Source organism: Eptesicus fuscus, chromosome 11 (genome assembly GCF_027574615.1).
Source record: "Eptesicus fuscus isolate TK198812 chromosome 11, DD_ASM_mEF_20220401, whole genome shotgun sequence".
Taxonomy (NCBI): Eukaryota; Metazoa; Chordata; class Mammalia; order Chiroptera; family Vespertilionidae; genus Eptesicus; species Eptesicus fuscus.
The window spans coordinates 59,417,026-59,439,898 of record NC_072483.1 but is presented as its reverse complement, the minus strand read 5'-3'; the positions used below and the strand labels follow the sequence as shown (position 1 = coordinate 59,439,898).

The 22,873-nt window shown below is 49.9% G+C and overlaps 2 protein-coding genes across 6 annotated transcripts in view; one reads left to right on the top strand and one right to left on the bottom strand.

The window, feature by feature from the left end:
* On the top strand, nt 1–7,054 carry ERFE (erythroferrone). The gene is made up of 8 exons (XM_028140718.2): nt 1–180; nt 2,393–2,515; nt 2,991–3,078; nt 4,440–4,645; nt 4,718–4,826; nt 4,927–5,017; nt 5,710–5,788; nt 6,933–7,054. Exons 1-8 carry the CDS (start codon nt 1–3, stop codon nt 7,029–7,031), a joined length of 975 nt encoding a protein of 324 aa, XP_027996519.2. The 3' UTR covers nt 7,032–7,054.
* Nucleotides 5,319–22,873, bottom strand: part of ILKAP (ILK associated serine/threonine phosphatase) — a 39,647-nt gene continuing 22,092 nt past the window's right edge. For 4 of the 5 annotated variants that reach the window (XM_028140719.2, XM_008138446.3, XM_028140721.2 and 1 more), the window contains 4 exons: nt 22,668–22,789; nt 12,259–12,378; nt 10,477–10,558; nt 9,761–10,020 (listed from right to left, as the gene is read on the bottom strand). In XM_028140719.2, the coding sequence (XP_027996520.1) occupies nt 9,880–10,020; nt 10,477–10,558; nt 12,259–12,378; nt 22,668–22,789 (465 nt within the window). In that variant the 3' untranslated portion in view covers nt 9,761–9,879. Of the gene's footprint in view, nt 5,783–9,760; nt 10,021–10,476; nt 10,559–12,258; nt 12,379–22,667; nt 22,790–22,873 lie in introns of those variants that run through there. The other variant, XM_054723537.1, reaches the window with a different exon arrangement.

Here is a 22,873-nt window from a genome sequence, read left to right as displayed (position 1 = left end):
ATGGCCTCCGCCGGAGCCCGCCTACTGCTCTTCTGCGCCGGCCTGCTGGCCGTCACCGTCGCTGCCGCCTCGGACCTCGGGGCCGGGGATGCCGGTGCGCCCCCAGGAAACCGCGTCCGCCAGGAGCTGCCCGCCGATACTGCGGATCACCGCATGAGGCGTGCCACCACCGGCCTGCCGGTAAGACTCAGACCTCCGAGCCTCAGTTTCCCCACCCGGAGGCCGCACCTCCCTGAGGTCCAGGACACACCAAGGGAGGAGGGCGCTAGCTCCCGGGGCCTCGCAAGCAGGGACCTGACTTCCGGTGTCCTCCTTTCTAATGTGGGGATCCAGACGCTTAGCTTGCCGGGCTCCAGGGAGCAGAAGGGGTCTTGACGCCACCCCTCTGCACAGCTGGGTATTATAAAGGCCAGCCTTGACCTTGGCTTTTGGGTAGTTTTCTTTGGTATTAAAGCAAAATTGTATTAGGCCAGGGGACTATGCCGTTTATTTGGGGTCAGAAGGTAGTTAGGAAATACATGGAAATAACTCGATATTCATGGGATTGGAAAGAAACGTGAGCAAATTACTGACCCCCTCCCGCAATCTACTTGGTGAAATTCCCTGTGAAAAACAGAACTACTTTTCCGCAGGTCTGGGGGAAGGAGATGTGAGGGCTGCAGAACCCCAGGGAGGTGTGACTTCTGGATGTGCAGGAGTCACCCCTTGCTCTGCCCTGCTCCTTTCCCAGCTGGGGTGAGGGGAATCAGGATGGGGAAGGTGGGTAGGAGGGTGTTGGGAGAGCCCTCATGTGGTGGGGCCTTTCAGACAGGAAGGTGATTGGAGTCCCTGCATTATCAAGATGCTTATCGGCCATGCAAAGGATAGAGTAGCAGTGGGGCCTCAGGCCTGAGCTTCTGCTCTCAGCATCACACTTGGAACCACCAAGGCCAAGGACACCCCTACCTGTGGAGGCAGCCAGCCCTTCTGGCTCCCTGGGAGGGTCCTCCCTGAAATCCAGTCTCTCCACCTCAGCTACTTCCCATGGATTGAAGGCAGACCCCTCGCAGACAGTCAACCACACCCCTGAGGGGCAGGGCCACCATATGTTGGGGATACGTTGCCAGGAAGCAGATGGGGAGCTGGGGTGCTTCCAGGCAGGGTTCTGGCCTTGGACCCTCTTTGGAGGTCAAGGTGGCACCCGAGATTCCCCAGCTCCTTTCCGAGAGTCCCTGAGGCTGGAGACCTTCGTCAGCCAAGGCAGCTGCTGGACACCCACTCACACCACAGCCCATCTCCCAGGTCTCCAGACCAACATGGCTCCACCTGTTTCTGCTCTCCCCACACCAAACTGCGGTCCAATCTGGTCCATGCACAGGACACTGGACCCGCTGTGAGGGCCAACTTGGCATGCTCATGCAGCCCTCGTGGAATCCTGCCATGTGTTTCTACCGAGGGCAGTGTGAGGCTGTAGGTGGCATCACAGATCCTTGTTTTTGGTGAGCAGCCAGCAGGTTGGCATCTCGCAGGGCCCACCACCCAATAAGACATGGGAAAGCTGGAGAAAGACAAGGGCCCTGGACACTTGGAGGCTCCTCCCACAGAAGCCCCCACATCCTCACCACTGCAGTGTTCCTGAAGAAAGCCCGGGGATGGGAGACCACCAGATCTGTCTCAGATGAAAGGACCTGACCAGCTCTAAAATGCTGGGTCCCATCAGCCGGGAGTCGGTGCCATGACCTCATCTAAGCCCCCTTGGGCCAGTTTCTCTCCTAGCTGGCAGCCTTGCCAGGAGCCCAGATAATCTATCTGAAGCCTGCTGCCCAAAGGGCTACAGACCTCTCCCTGGAAGGTACCTGCTGAGAACTTTCCTACCTGTCATGATTGGTCAGAATGCAGTATGCAGGGCTATGTCCTTGCTCGGGTCAAATGTCCTGTAAATCCTGAGGAGGATGGGCAGTGTCACGCCCCGTGCACAGGCCTTAAAATCCTGACATCTCAGTGCTGGACCACCCAGACCCCCTAAGTGCCCTGGACTGAGGGCTGAAATTGGGTTCCCTGGAACTTCAGAAGATGGGGGTGGGATGGGAGGCCAGCTGATCGCTGGAGACCTAGGTAATCAGTCGCCTGTGGGTGTCAGTGGTCTGAGCCATCCGGTAACTCTCCGATGGAGGGAGCTGGAAGAGGCCAGGTGGTGCAGCAGGGCTGGATTGCCACCTGCTACAGAGCTCTGCACCTGTCTTCCTCTCCCACAACGTCCAGATGATGGTGTGGCCCATTCCCAGGGGCTGTGCATCAAGGGCACCACTGAAGGCCAGTCCTATATGACCTCCTGAAAAGTGTCCTGTCTGGTCTGCTCGGTGGACACCCACTGTGAGGGGCAGGGTGTGGGAACCAACCTGATGCTTTCTAGGAGTCCACCACCAAGAGAAGAGCCAGCCAGGACCCCTGGGAGAGCTGGAAAGCCTTCCTCAGGCACAATAACCGGCAGGATGCTAAGGCCAAGAAGAGCAGAGGCAAAGGCAGGACGTTGGAGGTGAGCAAGGCCAGCCAGGATGTGTGTGCGAGGAGCCTCCGGTTGTGGGCCCTCTGTGAACCCCCAGCCCACCACACCCCTCACCGGCCCCCAATCACACCCTGAGCACTTCACCAAGCAGACTCTTACCTTTGGCCTGGGGTCAGAGAGCACAGAAAGTGTCCAGCCAGAGGCTCAGGTGGCTCTGGGGCCTGTTCCTACCATTTACCCTGAGCCCCTGGAATGCCAGGCAGCCCCATCAGCTCTCCTCCCTCTACATTCTGCTATAGGAGACCTGGGCTGGCCTGGGAGGGCAGCTTTCAAAACATGGAACTTTACTGCCTTCTCAGCAGTCTGAGGCCCCAGAGGCTGACCTCTACCTAGAGGTCAGAGGTCAAAGTGGGAGCCCCTTTTGCCTACCTATTAGTGGCAGAAGTTTGCCCATAGTTCCCAGCCTGTCCATTCAAATGTCTTCACTGCCAAGTTTCCCTTCCAGCCATGCCCCCAAACCCTTGTCCTCCTGAACAACTCAAAGCCCATCAACTCATCAGAACTGGTGAAGGAGCTCCGGCGGATGATAGAAGGTAGTAGATGCACACCATGTGGGGATATACTCCTGGGTGTGAGTGGGGCTGGGGAAGGTCTCCCAGAGGAGCCTAGTCAGGCTAGGCCTCAGCGTGTCTGCAGCACCCAATAAGGCCCCTGCACTGTGCCAGGCTCAGGGTGAGGAGCTGGGGGTGGGAGTGTGGTAAGGAGGACACTGCAGAGGAAGGTGGACTTAAGCGCTTGGTGCTCAGTAGGTACTTGGGGACCAGCACCCACACCCAACCTGGGAAGTCAGGTGAGTCCAGGAAAGGCCAGGAGATCTGAACCCACACCCCTGCAAGTGAGGAGCGTCAGGGAGGGGGCCAGGGCTCTTTAAGCTTTCACAGTGCTCCTCTGATTCCCCCAGTGACACCAGGGAGATTTAAGGCCCAACCCAGTCAACACAGGCCCCGACTGCGAACCCCAACTTCTTCCCCTCCATCACCTCCGCCCCTTCCCAACAGAGCTCAGCTGCTGGCAGAGCCCCTCGGGAGGCTGCCTGGTGGGGCAGGGAGGACCGTGTACAGGGGCAGCACAGGGCTGGCATTACCAGGTCACCATGGAAGGCATAGAGCAGTGGTTCTCAACCTTTCTAATGCCACGACCCTTTAATACAGTTCATGTTGTGGTCACCCCCAACCATGAAATTATTTTCGTTGATACGACCCACAGGTTGAGAACCGCTGCTGTAGAGCCTAAGAACATTGGAAAACACAGATATTTACGATTCATAACAGTAGAAAAATTACAGTTATGAACTAGCAATGAAAACAATTTTATGGTTGGGGGTTACCACAACACGAGGAACTATATTAAAGGGTCGCGGCATTAGACAGGTTGAGAACCACTGGCCGAGAGGGAGACAGCAGAGCTGAGCTGAGGTGAGGGACTGGGGGATGTCTGCACTGTGGCCACTGCTAATGGGTAGCTCACATTATTTACCAGATTAATTTTATTATGAAGAACCTAGTGACAGAGCCTTTCCCCCGCTTTAATTCCATACAGTGGTCAGTTACATACAGTTTCAGAGGCTGAAGAACCTACGTGTTATTTCCAGTATAGTTGCAATGATTATTTATGTATGCCCAGCTTCCTTCCAAAGTTGACCAGGGCTGGTTGATATGATTGCCTTCGCTGATACAATAAAACCATAAACAGAAAAAACACCACCACGAAGGGAGAAATGCGGGTAGGATAGGGAGGGAAGGCAGAGAACAGGGCACTGGGCCAGAGTGAAGGGAAACAGGAGTAGCGCTGGGTCAAGAGGCAATCTCTGCCTGCCGGGCAGGCTGGAGTGTCTGAGGGCTTGAAGGGTGGGGGCAGGGAAAGGAGGGCTCAGCCTCCACGTGCTCTGTGCCAGAATTGGTGCCACTGCGAGCGCTCTGGGAGCTGGGCCTCGCCCCAGACGATGCAGAGGAGGCAGCAGGGAACAGGGACAGGGTGGACGAGCTGACAGAGGCCCTGGCCAGGAGCCCCCGGCTGGTGGGGGACGCCTTCCACTGCCGCCTGCGCCAGAAATTGTCGGTGGAGCGGCGCACGCTGCATGAACTTGGTGGCTACTACCTGGTGAGTCCTGGCCTGGGGGGGGGGGGGGGGGAGGGTGTGGTGGGCCCAGGTGACCCTGTCTGCGCTCCACAGCCCGAATCCGAGGGCGCTTTCTATCGTGGCCTGGGCCTGAACCTGACCAGCGGCCAGTACACAGCGCCAGTAGGAGGCTTCTATGCTCTTGCTGCCACGCTGCACGTGGGTGAGACCTAGTGCCAGAGTGGGGGGGGGGGGGGGAGGAGAGGGAGGACTGGGAAAAGGCCCTCGGCTCCGCCCACTGACTACTCTCTCCCTCCCCTAAGCCCTCCCTCAGCAGAGGAAGCCAGAGCAGCAGCACCCTCGGGACCGCCTGCGCCTGCTCATCTGCATCGAGTCCCAGTGCCAGAATCACACGTGAGTGGGCGTGTGGGTAGGGGCAGGGAGTGCAGGCAGTTTGGGGCACTGGACCTGAACCCTTTCCTCCATCCTCACTGCCACCCTAACCTGGGTGACCCCAATGCTCCCGTCCCAGCAGCAGGAGCTAACTGGGCTTCCTGGGCATACCTCAGCACCTCAACCATCCCCAGACCACTCTGCGACCCTTCCCCACTAACTCTCCCACCAGCTCCTGTAAACCTCCTTCACTGCACATGACCATGCCCACCTTCCAACTGCACGTGGTCACTGAGGGCAGGGGTTCCTCCCTCTACCCCCCCCCCCCCCCCCCCCAAACAGACCCAGACCCAGGCAGATGCTGGCAATAGCTGCTGAAGACAGGAATAAGTGAAGTTCAAACCTTCTGATTCTGGTTTTGAAAGCCCTCCACAATGGCCTGCCGGGCTTTCTGGCGCAGTGCCCCTCCCACCTAAGCTGCAGTAGCCAGTGCAGGGGGGTTCCTCAGAGCTGCCTCTAGCTTCGGCCAGGCACCTGCAGCACAGCTGGTCCTGTGGAAACTGGCCTCCTTTTGGGAGCCCAGTTCAGATGTTGCCTCCACCAGATCCGAGATAGCTGTCCCCTGGCACTTAGCTGGGTCTTGTGTCAGTGAGTGACATTGGCGGGGTCTGAGGTGGAGGCTCTGGCTGATCCTCTTTCTGCTTTGGCCACAGCTCCCTGGAGGCTGTCATAGGTCTGCAGAACAGCAGTGAGCTCTTCACCATCTCCGTGAACGGTGTTCTGTATCTGCAGGTGCAGAGGCAGGGTTGGGCATGGGGCGGTACCACCTGGTTGCGGCCATGAGGGTGACCTGGCAGGGAGGGGTGCTGGTGGGCAAAGGGGCTCTGGGTGCAGCACCCCAACTCCAGTCCTGGAAGAGGTTGGGGCCCCACCACAGCCCTCAGACTAGTGCAGGCAAAGCTGGGCCATGTCTAGGTTTCCTTTTCCCGAACCTCATTCTGCCCACAGGGCCACTGGCTCTCAGCAGCAGCGTTGAGACCTCCCCAAGTCTCACACTGAGGGCTGGTGCTCCTGGTGGTAGAACAGGGGTCAGCTCCAGGGCCCAGGCTGACCTCCCTCATAGCACCTGAGCCCATTGCCAATGCAGGAAGCAGGGCATTTACTTATTTTCTTTCTAGCACTGGGGATTGGGGCAAGTAGTCAAGGAATTAATGCAAAGGTGAGATTCACTAAAAAAGAAAAACTGTCAGCGTGGATGTGTGAACAGCAGCTCACATTTAAATAGCGCTATGCAGGCCCCATTCTAAGTGTGTTGCAAAAATGACCCATTTCATTGTCACAGCACTTTGAGGTGGGTACTACTATTATTCCCATTTTACAAACGGGAATGAAGCACAGAACGGTTAAATAACTTGCCCAAGCTCACACAGCAGCCAGGATTGGAGGCCCAGCTGCTGAAAGGCATTTAGTGGTCTGGTCTGGTCCCAGGCACCGAACACGTGGGGAAAGTCAAATGGCTCAAGGTGCACCTGGAGTCCTAAAATGCAGGAGGGGTGGGTCCCTGGAGTCTGCAGTTTTGGGAGTTCCCAGGGGATGGGATCCTGCTGGTATGTGGACATCTGGAGCAGCCATGCCAGAGGACTGATCATTCCCACGATAGCCCTGCCCAACGGGTCAGACACCAGGCCTGTGGGACGGGCCACCCTCATACCCAAGGTTAGACCCTTACAGGCTCCATATGCAGCACAGAAGCCTGTTGGACTCTCGACCCCCTGCTGGCCCTGAGCAGAGGTTCCCTCTCATACATGCGAACTGCAGGAGCCCATAAGCGCAGGGGCCAATGGAGCTGGAAAGAAAGCACTAGAACGGGGCAGAGGTGCTGTGATTTGAGGGTGTGTGGCTGCCAGTGCCCAGGCTGACACTGCCCTTCTCACAGACAGGGCAGTACACCTCCGTCTTCCTGGACAACGCCAGCGGCTCCCTCGTCACTGTGCAAGGCGGCTCCCAGTTCAGCGCTCTCCTCCTTGGCATCTGAGCAGTATCGAGCTGGGTCCCAACAATCTCTGGGCAGTGTTAGTGACAGAGGCCACATGCAGGAGAAAGGCCATTCAACTGCCCACAGTGGCCCCTGCAGTTCAGCCCAGAGATGGCCACTCCAGGCAGCCTGGGGAGGTGACCAGCAAACCTGCTGCCCCAGAACCAGAAAGCACTTTAAGATCCAGCTTCACCAGGGTTCAGCACACCCAAGCCTGAAGCCCCCAGCTGGCCTACTGGCTTGTCTAAAATCTCAGCTCCACCTGGCCTGTATGGCTCAGTGGTTGGGCATCAACCCATGAACCAGGAGGTCAGTTTCATTCCTGGTCTGGGCACATGCCTAGGTGCGGGCTCGATTCCCAGTGTGGGGCATGCAGGAGCCAGGCAATAAATTATTATTTCTCATCACTGATATTTCTTTCTCTCTCTCTTCCTCTCTGAAATCAATAAAAATATATTTAAAAAATAAATAAAACCTCAGCTTCTTCACTGTGGCCAAGCCCCGCCCTTTCCATCTTTCTTAGCGTTGAGAGTGCTGGCACAGGGGAATGGCTGGTCTGCCTGCTGGGGTGCCCTGAGTAGAGGGGTAAGGCAGTCTGTGCAGGGCTGCAGGGCCCCCCTAGGGTACGTTAGCTACATGGAGGGCCGGCTTTAGCATGGAGGGCCGCCTTCTCACTGTGCCCATCTCCACCTGGGGCTCCCTCCCAACCACGCCTTTGGCCTGTACTGATCACAGGATCTAAGACTCTCTTTGTGGCCCCTTGGTACAGCAGCCTTGGACATATGACAGACACTGGACAGGGCTTATGGGGTGGAGGGCAGAGAGTCTGGGCCCAGCTTCCAGGAGTCCATGGGTTCTGGGGCTCAAGGCATCCACTCCAGTTAGGTGAAAATAGGGTATAAGCTCAGACAAGTGGAGATTGAGACCACACGGAGAAAGAGCTGGTCTTGAGAGGGCTGGGTACCACCAAGTCCCGTGCTGCTGCAGCAGTGATAGCACCTACATAGTTGTCAGCCTACAGCACATTCCATCTAAGGAGCAAGAATGTCCCAGAGCAGGTGGACCTTCTGAAGTTACCCCAACACCCATCCATATACACAATGGGCTCACATGAAATCTGGTGCCATAGGATATTGTGGGGACAATGGCTTAATCTCTTAGCTGGCCTCAGGATGACTTCCCCAGGAGCCTACACAGAAGTAAACATCTCACTCCCAGCTGGCTCCCAACATGAAACCTTGTGCCCCTTGCCAGGCCTGGCACAGGCACAATTCTCAGTAGGACCTGCACCCACCCTACTAGGAAGTGCCAGCTGGCCTGGTGTCCTGTGTCCCTCTCTGATAAGGGCTGGTGTAGCCACAGATATTTTAGGAAAGTTATCTTTTACTCTTGAAAAAGCCACAGATCTCTTTCATTTTCTCCACATAAGTATTATAGCCATTTATTAGAGTATTTATTGTTTAGTATTGCCAGATGAAATATATTTATATAACTAACTTTATGAATTGATCAAGTACCTAAGAATTGTTATGTGATAATACAAAAATATAGTATAGACTTTAAAATATAGGATCTTAATCATTTTAGGCCAGGTCCACTGAGGATGGGGAGGAGTGACCTCTTTGAGGTGAGATGGGGGATGACCCCCAGCTGGGGAGGAGGCTTGAACTCCATGAAGAAGGTGAGGGAAGGGACTTGCCAGGGAACCCACAGTGGCAAGCCTCTTCCAGCTCTGAGACAGTGGCACGCTGGGAATTAGCGGCATGTGAGTCACATGTTGACACCTAGTTTGCTATAGGAGAATGTTTATCGAGCAAATTATTTATTTCCCAATTTGAGATGTTGAGGCTCTTTCCTTCAATGATGCCAGTTCCTCAGCAGCAATGGAACCTGGCATGTAACTCTCTGGGGAAGGGTGTGCTCAAAATGTTCCCGAGGTACTTGTAAGCAGAGACACCAATCCCACCAACCGTCTGGGTGATAAGACCATGTGTGTATGCTGGGCGGGGGCCAGAGAACATTACAAAACAGCTTCCTGAATGGCAAGTTTTTAAAATCTTACATCATCCTGGGGCAAGCATTTGCCCAAAAAGACCTTAGAGCTGCTTTCCTAAAAAGTAATTACAGCAATATCGATGACTTGTTTTATATAGAAATAAGAGCTTGAAAAGTATTTTATAATCTTCCTGACAGGCTGATCATGCATGCATTTCCCCCTTTGAACATCTTTAACAGAAGGGTACCCCTGTAAGGTGTTACTGGAAGATGGACTCAGCCCAGCAGAGCTCACTGAACACACGTTCTTACAACGCAGTTGGCTCTCAGAAGCCACACTCCACAGTAGCTTGACTGCTCCATCCGGGAAGTACATTTCACACCCAGGGGATCCCGATGGGAGACCTGGTAAAGCCAGTCCTCCAGACTGTGCCTGTTCTCACAGGAATTAGAAACAAGCTGAACCACCGTGCTGCTTCGGAGGCTCACCAGGGGCACACCACTCTAGAGTAGGTAACTCTGTGCACCAGTCTACTGTCCTGGCTAAGCCTGGATCGAGCTACATAATGTTCTGTAACCTTATTTTTGTACGGAAATCTGAAAGAAGCTGGAGTGCTCCATTAGCCCTGGGGTTGGGACCCACCTGTCCTAACAAGAAGACCAGAGTATACTCAAAAGCAAACATAATTAACATCTGAAGGGTCACGAGTTTCTCAAAATGTAATGAGTTAAGATTAGAAAAAAGAGAAACTTTTATTTACAACCATGGGAATCCCGCAGGAGTACACGAAACACACATAATGTGTACACACACACACATATGAACCTTTGAAGCCAGTGGCACGCCGCGCCCTTAGTGCCCTATCCGCACCAACATCACCGTGACGTTATCCGCCGAACCCCGCTGCACTGCCTTGTTGGCCAGCCTATTGCAGGCTGCTTCGTAGCGTGTATCCACAGCGGGCTTCCCTTCCCGGCTCTGGATCTTCTCATCCTACCGGGTAGGAAAGGGTGCTGGTGAATAGGGGAATCCTGCACCACCCCACTCTCCTGAGACAACATCACCATAAGAAAGAATTGCTCATGCCGAAACCGGTTTGGCTCAGTGGATAGAGCGTCAGCCTGTGGACTGAAAGGTCCCAGGTTCGATCCCGGTCAAGGGCATGTACCTTGGTTGCGGGCACATCCCCAGTAGGGGGTGTGCAGGAGGCAGCTGATTGATGTTTCTAACTCTCTATCTCTCTCCCTTCCTCTCTGTAAAGAAATCAATAAAATATATTTAGAAGAATTGCTCAGTCTCCACCAGGGCAGGCAGGACAAACTGACCAGTCTCCCGGACACTGAAAATGCACACAAGGATACCCCCCACAATGGGGATATAGGGGAGAACTGGGGTATCAGTAAGGTGCAGCTGGACAACTGGCACTCACTCCCTTGTTCAATTTCTTACCTCGAGGCAGGACAAGATGAAGTTCACAGCTTCTTCTGGGGTAAAGACCTTGAAGAGGCCGTCGCAGGCCAGCAAAATGAACCTACAATACGGAGAAGAAATATAAATGGGTTTTAACAGCAAACTATAAAATGGCCAGTAACAGAGGAAAAAGAAACAAAAAACTTGTCCAACTACGAAAAAGCTAAGAATTTTTAAAAAGTAATTTGACTTCTATGAGACAAAGATTAAAACTATTTAAAAATAATTGTAGCTGGGACAAGCCTTCTGTTCACCAACATTGAAAGTATGAATTCAAACATTAGGTAGGTACTGCAAAAGGTATATCACTGAATAAAAGCATCAGGTGTTATGGTAAATATACACAGAACTTCTATCGCCCCCTGCCTTGAGCCATCTCCCGAAGACATAAAACTAGTGGTTAGACCTAAATGGAACATCTTGGAAGCCATGCTGAGTCCAAGGCTCCAGGAGGACAACCACACACTTTCACTGTCTGAAAACAGGATTATTTCCCTATAAAAACCCCATCCTCTGGGCTTCCCAAGAAAGGCCTTCTGAACAATGGTGGCTCAGTTATAAAGATTTTAGTTCTCCAAGCACCAAGGAATGTTCCCCATGGCTTTAACCACCTCTCTTTTCTCACTGTCATACCCAGGTCTTAGTTCTCCCCTTTTGACTGGGCATTCATTCAACAGGTATTTACCAGCACCTAGTCTGTGCCTGGGACAGTGGGGCACAAGTCCCAGAAGGCTCCTGTCCCTTCCAGTGAGGTGACAACCACCAAGAATGGAGGGAGCTAGCATATCACACAGCAGGGGCCTGGTCTGGGGGCAGGCAGACAAGACTTTCCTGGGGCATCACTCAGAAAAACAGAAGAGGGGCTGGGGGAAACACGTCCCAAGAACCTAGGGTCAGCAAGAGCATGGCATGCTGAAGGCAGGCATGGAGAACAGGGGGGCTGAGCAGGGAAGATCCAAGTAGGGCTCCTTACCTGCAGCACTGAGACCAGGGCTCAGAGCTATGCTCCAGAAGAGCTCCTACCCCAAGGCTGCAGCTTGATCAATGAGCCTTTCTCACCTCCCTCATCACTCATCTTGTGAGCCCCTTGTTCTGAGCTCTTCCCTATTCTCCTCTGCACCACCGCCTTAGTTCAGACAGGGCCACCACCAGATCCTAATGAGCCTCTGGGCTCCATCCTGCTCCAAACCCCAACAATTAGGGCTTCCTGCCACCAGGCAGCCAGGCAGTGTGGTGCCTCATCTTCAGGTAGCTTAGAATGGCGATGGACAACTGAACAGACCGTCTTTTTCAACCTAGCTTGGTCTGCCTAAAAATCGCCCATGACCCTCCATCATGAGAAGCTAAAATTTAAACTCCTCAGCATGGAACTCAGTCAGTCCCCATCATCTCTTTCACCCACATCCCCTGTCACCATTCACCTATCAATCTGTCACTGGCAGCAGCCTGGCGCCCTTCATGGTGTCCCATTTTAATGCCTTTGTTGTGTGTTTCCTCTACTAGAAAACCCTCTTGTTCCTCCAACAGGGACTCCCCCCACTCCCCACTGCCGGGCTCCCAGAGCAGCCCATACTCCTAGGACACGAGTGCCCCCTACCAGACTGTGTGGCCCACTAGAGCAGAACCGTAGAACTGTATTTTATCTCTCTGCACCTCCAGGGCCTAACACAGTACCCAAGATACGGCTCCTTACAAGCCAGAAGAGTTGAGGATAGATAGACCACATGTGTGCATGCCCATGCCTCTAGCGGGCACTTTTACCTGTCATTGGGGGTCAGCTGGCAACGTCTGATGTCTGGCACAGAAGTGACCCCGCAGCGCTTGTACTGCCCATCCCCAATGGATCGGGACACCTCCAGCACACCTAAGACACGCCCGTCCCTAAATAAAGGGAAAACAATTCAGACTCATTCTGCCAGATCATAAGGCCACAGTACTTACAATCTGATAGTAAAATCAGAAAAAAAGGACAGAGTGGGAAAGATGTAGCCTGCAAAGGTCACATTAAACAGCATCATGCCCTAGCCGGTTTGGCTCAGTGGATAGAGAGTCGGCCTGTGGACTTAAGGGTCCTGGGTTTGATTCCGGTCAAGGGCACATGCCTGGGTTGTAGGCTCAATCCCCAGTAGGGGGCATGCAGGAGACAGCGATCAATGTTTCTCTCTCATCATTGAAATTTCTCTTTCTCCTTTCCTCTCTGAAATCAATAAAAATACGAAACAAACAAACAAAACCCCAGCATCATCTCCTGACCTCAAATAATACACAGGAGATGTGCTGAGTCTCCATTGCTCTAGGTCAAGCATGCCAAATTCTCAGCCCACAACGAATATTTTTGTGGCCCAGCCAATATAACGGTAAGTAAGAAACGTTTTAATAAAAATTTTGTAACTTAATTTTTACAATATCCTATTATACATAATTATTAATAACGAACTACAAAGTTCTAATGACGGATTACTATAATCGTGTTGCATTCATTTCCCTTACGTGAAGACGCCAACATTTCTCTCCACTAATGCTAGCAGCAAATATTTTAGCAGCCGATGGCCACGTCATTAGTTTTGGACTGACTTGTTTGGTGTGTGCAACAGGAAATATTTCGCTTTCGGAGAACAAGAAAAATAGGTTTATTTGCATTACAGTTATTCATTTGTGCAGTTATTCAGTGTCTGGTAAGTCAATGTTCAAGGAAAACTATTAATTTTTATTAAAATGTCCCATTATTTTGTTAACGATTACTCATTTATTTCAGCCCTTTGTATTCAGCACGTCTCTATTGAAATAAACCTATGTTTCTATGAAAATTGAAGCTTTTGTTTTTTTTGCGGCCCACGTAAACTTAAACCTTATTTGGCCTGTGGTGTTAGCCTTTGAGTTTGACATGCTTATTCTAGGTCTTTAATATTTCTGTGGCCCTTGGTGCCTCGGCCGGGCTGCATATTAGAGGGAACAGTGCCCCCTCTGGCTGCACTTATGTGGTCACAATGGTATGTTAATTTGCCCAAAGCTGGGAGTGAACTTAACTGGACTGGGTAGGGGCTTGGCTTTGTTTTTCTGTTTGTTTTTATCTTAAAGCTCCTTAGGTGATTTGAGCATGCATGCAGGGTTAAGAAAAGGTGGAACAGAGGACTATTTTGCATTTCAATCTAATTAAGTTTGGAAAATACTTCAAGTGACTATTCCCAGACTCTGCAGTACCTTTTCTTTCCACCAGGTATGGGTAAGATTAACTTACATCAATTGGTAACACACTGCATAGCATTACACTTTTACCCATTCTATTTTTAGGTAAAGGATACAAAGATGGTAAGGTGACCCATAAGTGGGACCATGCTGTAAAACAGGAACAACAGTACTTGACTCAAAGCCCCCAAGAACAATTCTGGTGGTGCTACCACTGTGTGACCTCAGGCAGTTGCTACTGGGGAGCCCTCACACCCTCACGTATATAGCCAGAGGAGAAACCACACTGAAGAAGATGCAGGTGAGCGCTCGACAAACACCAAAGCTGGGCCAGGAGATGCTGTGTGAATGGAGGCACATGGCAGAACATCCTCGCCTGGGCCTGGACCGCTGTCTCGAAGTCAGAGTTCAGCCTGGCCTTGGCCTTACACTGTGCCCAGTCACCCTCCCAGTGGGAACAGCTGAGTGATCAGCAACAGACTTGACGTGGCACCTGAGAGAAGTCAAGCAGTCTCCCAATACAATTACTAGAGCGAACAGCAGGGGCGAGTTACACAGGAGCAGAAGTGAAGATGGACAGAGTAGGGTTGGGAGAGTCCCTCAGCCCTAAGAGTCCCATTAAGGAAGCCACTCAAAGCATAAGAATCCAACCAAGTGGTTCTTCAGAGACCAAGTGGCCAGGTGCCCAGTGTGGGCACCCCTCCGCCACATCATGAATGCAGCTCGTTTCAAGACCGAGTGTCATGACCTGGGCACAGGGCTGGACCATCCGACTTCATGCTCAGACAAGTTCAACAGAACTACACGCTTCTTCGCTACCCTCAGAGTTCCCCCAGACCACCGTGCTGAGGAGTGAGGGGCTCTTAAGTCTCAACCCATGAATCCTGGGACCACCTTCCCTGGCGCATTCCCCACTTTTGCTCAGAATTTTGTTAGTTCCCATCTCTTTCCCACCTGCCCATGAATCATAGCTTCATGCTTCCTCAGCCAAACAACTATTTTCCTGCTAGTCACACAGACAGAAGCCCTGATCTCTGTGATCTTTGTTGGTACTTTCTCTTCCAGTTTCTCCTTCACAATGAGAGAGAGGCACTGAGACGGTTGCCCTGGCGGCCAGGATAAGCTAGACACTGCTCTAACGTCAGCTCCTCTAGCCTATCAGCAAAAGCAGGCCACAGTCGGTCTCAATGCTTTTGCATCCTCTTCTGACCCAGATGCCCAAGTCCTGCGTCTTACTATGATGGATGCTAACGAGGAAACTGAAGGTGGATTCCAGAATATCTCCTTTTCGATAGCAGAGGAGAACCAAGATGGCGGCAAAGGTAAAAAACTAAACTGCTGCCTCGCACAACTATTTCAAAACTACAACTAAAAGACAAAATGTCTACCACCCAGAACCACGGGAAAGCTGGCTGAGTGGAAGTTTTACAACTAAGAATGAAAGAGAAAGGAGCACAAACGCTGAAAAGCTGAGGTACGGAGGTACGCGAAATCGGGCTGGTGGCGGGCGACTGGGCGCGCGGATTTTTTTCAACCCGAAGGGAGACAAGCTCCCGATCACTCTGAAATCCAGTTTCTGGGGACACTCGGGGGACCCAGACGCCTACAGGGAGAAGCTGGAGTGTAGGTCATGGGGTTGGAAAGTGAGAGTGACTTTTTTGCAGAAGTGCGCCCAGAAATCATTGTTTACTGCGCTGGAGCGCGGGACGTGGGGACTTGGAAACACGGAAAGCAGAGATGGCTGACTGCAGCCATCGCCGTTTGCCATGCCCTAGCCTAGTGACACCCTGAGACCTTGCCCCGCACACTCTACAAACCCACCCAGGCTCCACACAGCGGCTTTTGCATATAAATGGCCTGTTCTGTGGAAGCTTAACCAAATAAACTGCAGCTCCAGTCAGACTGCTCCAAAACCGCCAAACCCCAAGCGAAGAGGAGAAAACTGTAATTCTTGCTGTAGCTCCTGCTGAGTGGCCTCAGACAGTAGCTGACCTGCACCACATTGGAGATCCAGAAACTAGTGTATCTAGTGGTCGGTGTGAGATGACACCAGATTTAAACTACTCTCATAAGGGACACATTCAAGAGGCAGACTCAGTGAGCACCAAAGCCCTACTGGAACAAGTCCTGCCCCATAAACGTGTCTCCAGCACAGCAATTCTTCTGTTACAGACACAGCGGGTCCTCACAGCCAATTGGCCTGGAGATCAATTCCTCCCAGTGACACCAACAACAATCAAGACTTAACTACAACAAGACTGTACACACAGTCCACAAAGGGGTGCACCAAGAGTGTCCACCCCAGGTAACTGGGAGGCTGACCCATTGAACCAATAGGACAACTAGTACACAAAGCTACCACACCAACTCAGGGAAGCAGCAAAAATGAAAATGAAGAGGCAAGGAAACAGATCACAAACGAAAGAAATGGAGGAGAACAAACGACTGGACATAAGAGTTCAAAACCACGGTTATAAGGTTTTTCAAGAATTTCCTGGAAAAGGCCAATAAATTTAATGAGACCCTCGAGGATATGAAAAAGGACCAACTAGAAATTAAACATACACTGACTGAAATAAAAAATATTATACAGAGACCCAACAGCAGACTAGAGGAACGCAAGAATCAAGTCAAAGATTTGGAATACAAAGAGGCAAAGGACACTCCTCCAGAGAAGCAAGAAGAGAAGAGAATTCAGAAAGTTGAAGATAGTGTAAGAAGCCTCTGGGACAACTTCAAACATACCAACATCAGAATTATGGGGGTGCCAGAAGAAGAGAGAGAGCAAGACAATGAAAACCTATTAGAAGAAATAATGACCGAAAACTTCCCCCACCTGGTGAAAGACATAGATTTACAAGTCCAGGAAGCGCAAAGAACCCCAAACAAAAGGAATCCAAAGAGGACCACACCAAGACACATCATAATTAAAATGCCAAGGACAAAAGACAAAGAGAGAATCTTACAAGCAGCAAGAGAAAAACAGTTAGATTATCAGCTGATTTCTCAACAGAAACCATGCAGGCCAGATGGGAGTGGCAAGAAATAGTCAAAGTGATGAATAGCAAGAACCTACAACCAAGACTACTCTACCCAGCAAAGTTATCATTCAGAATTGAAGGGCAGATAAAGAGCTTCACAGATAAGAAAAAGCTAAAGGAGTTCATCACCACCAAACCAGTATTATATGAAATGCTGAAAGATATTCTTTAAAAAGAGGAAAAAGAAGAAAAAAGTAAAGTTAAAAATTATGAACAACAAATACATAGCTATCAACAAGTGAATCTAAAAGTCAAGTGAATTAAAAATCTGAGGAACAGAATAAACTGCTGAATATAATAGAATCAGGGGCATAGAATGGGAGTGGATTGATAATTCTCAGGGGGAAAGGGGTGTCTGTGTGGGGGGTACGGGAAGAGAATGGACAAAAATCATACACCTATGGATGAGGACAGCGGGGGGAGGGGGGAGGTAAGGCAGGGGGGGTGGGAACTGGGTGGAGGGGAGATATAGGGGGGAAAAGGAGAAACAATTGTAATAATCTGAACAATAAAGATTTATTAAATTTAAAAAAAAAGACTATCTCCTTTTTGATATCAGAGACCTACAAGTGACCTGGTCCCAGACACATGCACTGCATATTTGTTTGTTTGTTTGTTTAATATATTTTTATTTATTTTTTTACAGAGATAAGGGAGAGGGATAGAGTTAGAGACACTGATGAGAGAAATACTGATCAGCTGCCTCCTGTACGCCCCCTACAGGAGATCGAGCTCACAACCAAGATACATGCCTGGGACCGGATGCTTTCCATTGAGCCAAAACGGTTAGGGCTGTACTGCATATTTACATCTAAATGCTATACATGCAAGCCTGCCTCATCTGTCCTGTACAGCTGCCTTCCTCGTAAAATAAAAATAAAACTGCACCTTCTCAGAGAAGTTCACCAAGATAGTGTGACACATTGCTGCACACAGTATGCTGCCTTTGGTAGAAGAAAGTAGAAAAAATAAGAGTATGTATACAGATTTGCTTCTTTCTGTAAGAAATATTGGAGAGAATCCAGAACTATGAGTGAGGGGGACAGGCACAGAATCTATAAGCCTTTTTATTTAACCATGTAAATGTGGGTTTTTATTTTTTTAATTATAATAAAAATATACACAAAATAAGATTTACCTTTAACTATTTTTAATGTACAGTTGAGTGGCATTAACTGAGTTCACACTATTGTGCAGCCATCACCACCATCATCTCCAGAATTCTCTTCATCTTCCCAAATTGAACCTCTGTTGAACACTCAGTCCACACCCTCTTCCTCTGGCGTCCTCCATTTTACTTCCTGGCTCTATGAATCTGGCCATTCTATGCACCTCATATTCACAGAATAACACAGTGTTTGCCTTCTGTGACTGGCTCATTTCACTCAGCATCATGTCCTCAAGGTTCATCCATGCTGTAGCCAGTGAGAGGATTTCCTTCTTTTATAAGGCTGAATAGTATCCACTATATGGATGGACCACATTTGTTTATTGCTTAATGTACTGATGGACACTAGAGTTGCTTCCACTGTTTGGCTGTTGTCAATAATATTACTATAAACATGGATGTGCACACACCCGTCCAAATCCTTGCTTGCAATTATTTTGTGGAATTGCTAGATCACATGGTAATTCTATTTTTAATATTAGAGGAACCTCCATACTCTTTTCCACCATAGCTGCACCATTTTACACCCCCAACCACAGTGCACAAGGTTCTGATTTCACCATGTAAATGACTTATAATATAGGGAGAAAAGCCCTAAAATCAAAGACAAATTGAAACTAGTAATCATAATGACCAAGGTGGTAACACAAGCACAGTTAAAGCAATTATTCTAGGTTTACAAATATGTCCTTCATGAGAAATAGTTCAAGGACAAGAGAACTACACTATAAGGAACTCAAACTTCATAATAGTGATAATGCAAATAAATGTACTGTTATTAGGAACCAAGATTTTCAGCAAAAAGGACAGATCTATGACTATTGAGTCACAGAAGTTAAGAGAAAGCCCTGTACTGTTAAATTTGAATAACAAATAGCAGCCTACGCTCACCATCTAAAGAGTGCTGAACAGACTTAGAATTAGTGACATTCCAGGTGAAACAAGAGTCCCCAGCACAGGGAGCTAGGTTTTAAAGAGTCAGCTCAAAGGCACTCCCTTTCACTGGCCACATTGGGGGTAATGCGGGCAGGAAACTAACTCATCAAGACCCTATGACTAGCATCAGCAATGAAATCACACCCCCTGACAAATGGTGGTTCAGAGAAAGGAGAAAGGGAGAGAAGCAGAGTGAAAAGAAAAACCACTAGGCCCTGGCTGGGTAGCTCAGTTGGTTACAGCATTGTTCTGACAGGCCAAAGTTGCAGTGTCAATCCCATCAGGGCACATACAAGAATCAACCAATGAATCCTATCTAATAATAAACAAATATGCAAATTGACCATACCTCTGATACGCCCACAAGCCACGCCCACCACCCAATCAGAGTGAGTATGCAAATTAACCCAAACCAAGATGGCTACAGCCACAGAGAGCAAGGTTTCCTAGGTAACAGAGGAAGCCAAGCTTTCCGCCTGCCCTGGCCAGGCCTAAGCCTCCACTCAAGCTACAAAGTTTCAATTATAGAAGGTAAACAAATTCAAACAAATGGCAGCAGAATGGAGCTTGAGAGAGCAGGCCAAGGTTGCTGCCGGCAACAGGGGAAGCAAAGCTTTCCGCACACCCTGGCCAGGCTCACCCACTTAAGGCAACAAAGTTTCAATTATAACCCCAACACAAATGGCTACCAGCCTCGGAGGGAGCCCTAGGCGTGGCTCCGCTCCAGGCTACAAAGTTTCAATTGTAGAAGGAAAATAAATTCCAGATACCAGGACCTCCGCTTGGGTTGCCAGGGGGCATGGCCAGCCTGCAAACCACCACAGGCCCCTTGCTCAGGCCGCCCCACACCCCAAGGGAACCCCCACCTGATCCGGGATGCCCTTCAGGGCAAACCAACTGGCCCCCACCCCTGTACCAGGCCTCTATCCTATCTAATAAAAGAGTAATAGGCAGATTGCTCATCACTGCAACACACAATATAGCTGCCCCCATGTGGTCAAAGATCCTGCCCCCATGTGGACACAAGATGGCCACCACAAGATGGCCAGCAGGAGAGGGCAGTTGGGAGGCACCCGGCCTGCAAGGGAGGGCAGTTGGAGGTTATCAACGCTGCAGGAGAGGGCAGTTAGGGGTGACCAGGCTGGCAGAGGAGGGAAGTTGAGGGCAAACAGGCTGGCATGGGAGTGGTTAGGGGGTGATCAGGCTGGCAGGCAGAAGCGGTTAGGGGCAATCAGGAAGGCAGGCAGGCAAGCAGTTGGGAGCCAGCAGTCCTGGATTGTGAGAGGGATGTCCGACTGCCCGTTTAGGGATCCAACTGCCCACTGGGATCGGGCCTAAACAGGCAGTTGGACATCCCTCGAGGGGTCCCATATTGGAGAGGGTACAGGCTGGGCTGAGGGACAACCCCCCTCCGTGCACGAATTTCGTGCACCGGGCCTCTAGTTCATAAATAAGTTAACAAATCAATCTTTCTCTTCCCCACCCCCTCCCCTGTCTCTAAACATCAGTTTAAAAAAAAATAAGGGAAAAACCCCACTAATTTCCATAAGTGCAGGTGGCCATCTTACTTTGCAAATTGATAATGAAAGAATTGAACATCGACCCTGCTTTCTGGGAAGCAAGTATGGTTCATTCATACCCCACTGATGAAGGAAAGCCTCTCCTTGTAGGATGCCTGTTAATTCCAGGAGCAGGAAATCATCTTTGTCATTCCTATGAAATACTGATTCAGACAAGAATCACTAAGGGATCTACCACCATGAGAGGAAAGACTGACAGAAAACAGAATGTTCTCAAGGTGCTAAAGCGCATCTCCCCAGATCACCTGCTGATCACACAGTGAAAGCTGTCCCTTTCCCTGTGGGGACTTGTTACTGCCAAAGTCCAGTGCTGGGAACTCAGCAACGGTGACCTTACGTGGCCACTAAAGTGAGAGATTATCAAATATAGGCCACCCCCCAACAAATATTTTTCTAAAAATGTTTAATCTGAATCTAAAGACGACTTTAGACCTAATTTCTAGTTTATAGGAAAAACATGCAAACAACTTAAATGATACCATGAAAACACAGGCAAACTCAGAACACGACCCTATATAACCGCTGGCCTAGACAACTGCATGATCCAAACTGAGGAAGAGTGTGGAGACCATGCTGCACTGAACGATGTGAATCCAAGGTGAGCATGAGCGCTGGCTGGACCCTGCTTTCAAACCAAGACACTTTGGGGACAACTTGGAGAAATATGAATACAGAATTACAGATAACCTAAAGAATTATTTTCTTAAGTGTTATGTCTGCAACCAACTTCCAGTTAGTTCTGCCTAGCATACACATACACAAAGCAAATATGGCAAAATGTTAATTACTAAATCTAGAAGGTAGATATTGAAATGTTTACTCTAATTTTATAAAATGTTTGATAATTTTAACAATCAAAGTGGGAAGGGTAGAGGGAAAGAAATGCCCACCAGTCCTGGACTCAGGCAGATGGGATCACAGCCTGGCCCTGCTGCTGAGGAGCAAGGTCACTGCCACCTGAGCCTCCAAGGTGAACCCTCTGAAGTGCAGGGCTCACCTTGAGCACACTGTCAATGGGCTCCCTAAGGCATCTGCACACCGCTCACAGTGAATGGGTACTGGGAAAAAGGAAGAACCTGCAACAGAGCTGATCCTTCACCCATAGGACTGTCAATGTCCAAAGCCTTTCCAAGGAGTTCAGGCAAAGCAGAATTTTAAAGTTATAAGAAAAGGCAGAGAAGATGATGCTGACATTAACACTGGGGTCACATTCTCAAGCATTAACTTCTGAGCAGCCATGGTGGGAAAATGGGGCACATGCCACTGCCCAAGGCAGGCGTCCTCAAACTACGGCCCGCCGCGGGCCACATGCGGGTGTTTTTGCCGTTTTGTTTTTTTTACTTCAAAATAAGATATGTGCAGTGTGCATAGGAATTTATTCATAGTTTTTTTTAAACTATAGTCCGGCCCTCCAACGGTCTGAGGGACAGTGAACTGGCCCCCTGTTTAAAAAGTTTGAGGACCCCTGGCCCAAGGTCTAGAACCATGCCCACAGTCCCATCAGTGCTAAGATGGCTACACTATGACCAAGGTCATCCCTTACTAACATTCCAGCAATTTTGAACCAACTCGTAGAGTGCTGCCTCCTCTCCAGACCTCTCTGCACTGCTGGCTAGAATCACCCTGGAGTAAAACTTGTCTAAGGACAAGTGATTGCAGCCTTATATCACTGTTACTTCTCTCTCATCTCCAACAAAAATGTAAGACGAATGGTCAAACTGTAAAATGAACCAGAAAACACTTCTGGTCAAATCCATAACGCCATGTCCCAGGATTGGAATCCTCGTTAAGTATAGAAAGACTGAAGCCTTAGAGAGATGAATGGAGGTGCTGTGGGCAGAACCAGGGCAGAGCCCCCGGCCAGGGGAGCTGCTCCCCAGGAAACCCAGAGACCATCAGCCTGACATACTTCCTGTCTAAATACTTTAGATGTTCTCTCTGAGGAACTCCCCTAAAACTAACTTATTCAGTTGTGACAAATGATAGTATTTATTAAAGTTCTAGGACCAGAGAACTGTTGCAAGTGGTGACCTTGAATTTGAGGCAGGTTTCCTCTCTTTGCAAATTTAGGAAGGCATGTTTCTTGTACACATTTTGCTCCCACTTGGACATAGTGAAATCCTACAACATTCATTCACCTACTTCACAGGTCAGACCTCAGTCTCATCACACTAAAGACTGCACAAGGAAAATTCTGCCCTCGGAGGAGTCTTGGCCATTCCTCCCTCCCTCCCTAGAGTTCCCACAGTCCCTGGTTACCTGACGTTTCCTCCAGCCTTCTGTATTCTCATTCGTTCTTCATACTGTGTTGGGTTATGCTCCTTGCTGAGGCTTAAGGCTGCATGTTTTTGACTCTCCTCATTATAACGACACAGGATTGCCTGGGAAGATGGAGATTACAACAGCGGTAAAATTCAGGATCCCAGTGCCCAGAGTTACCAGTTGAAGACAAAGGTCAACCATGG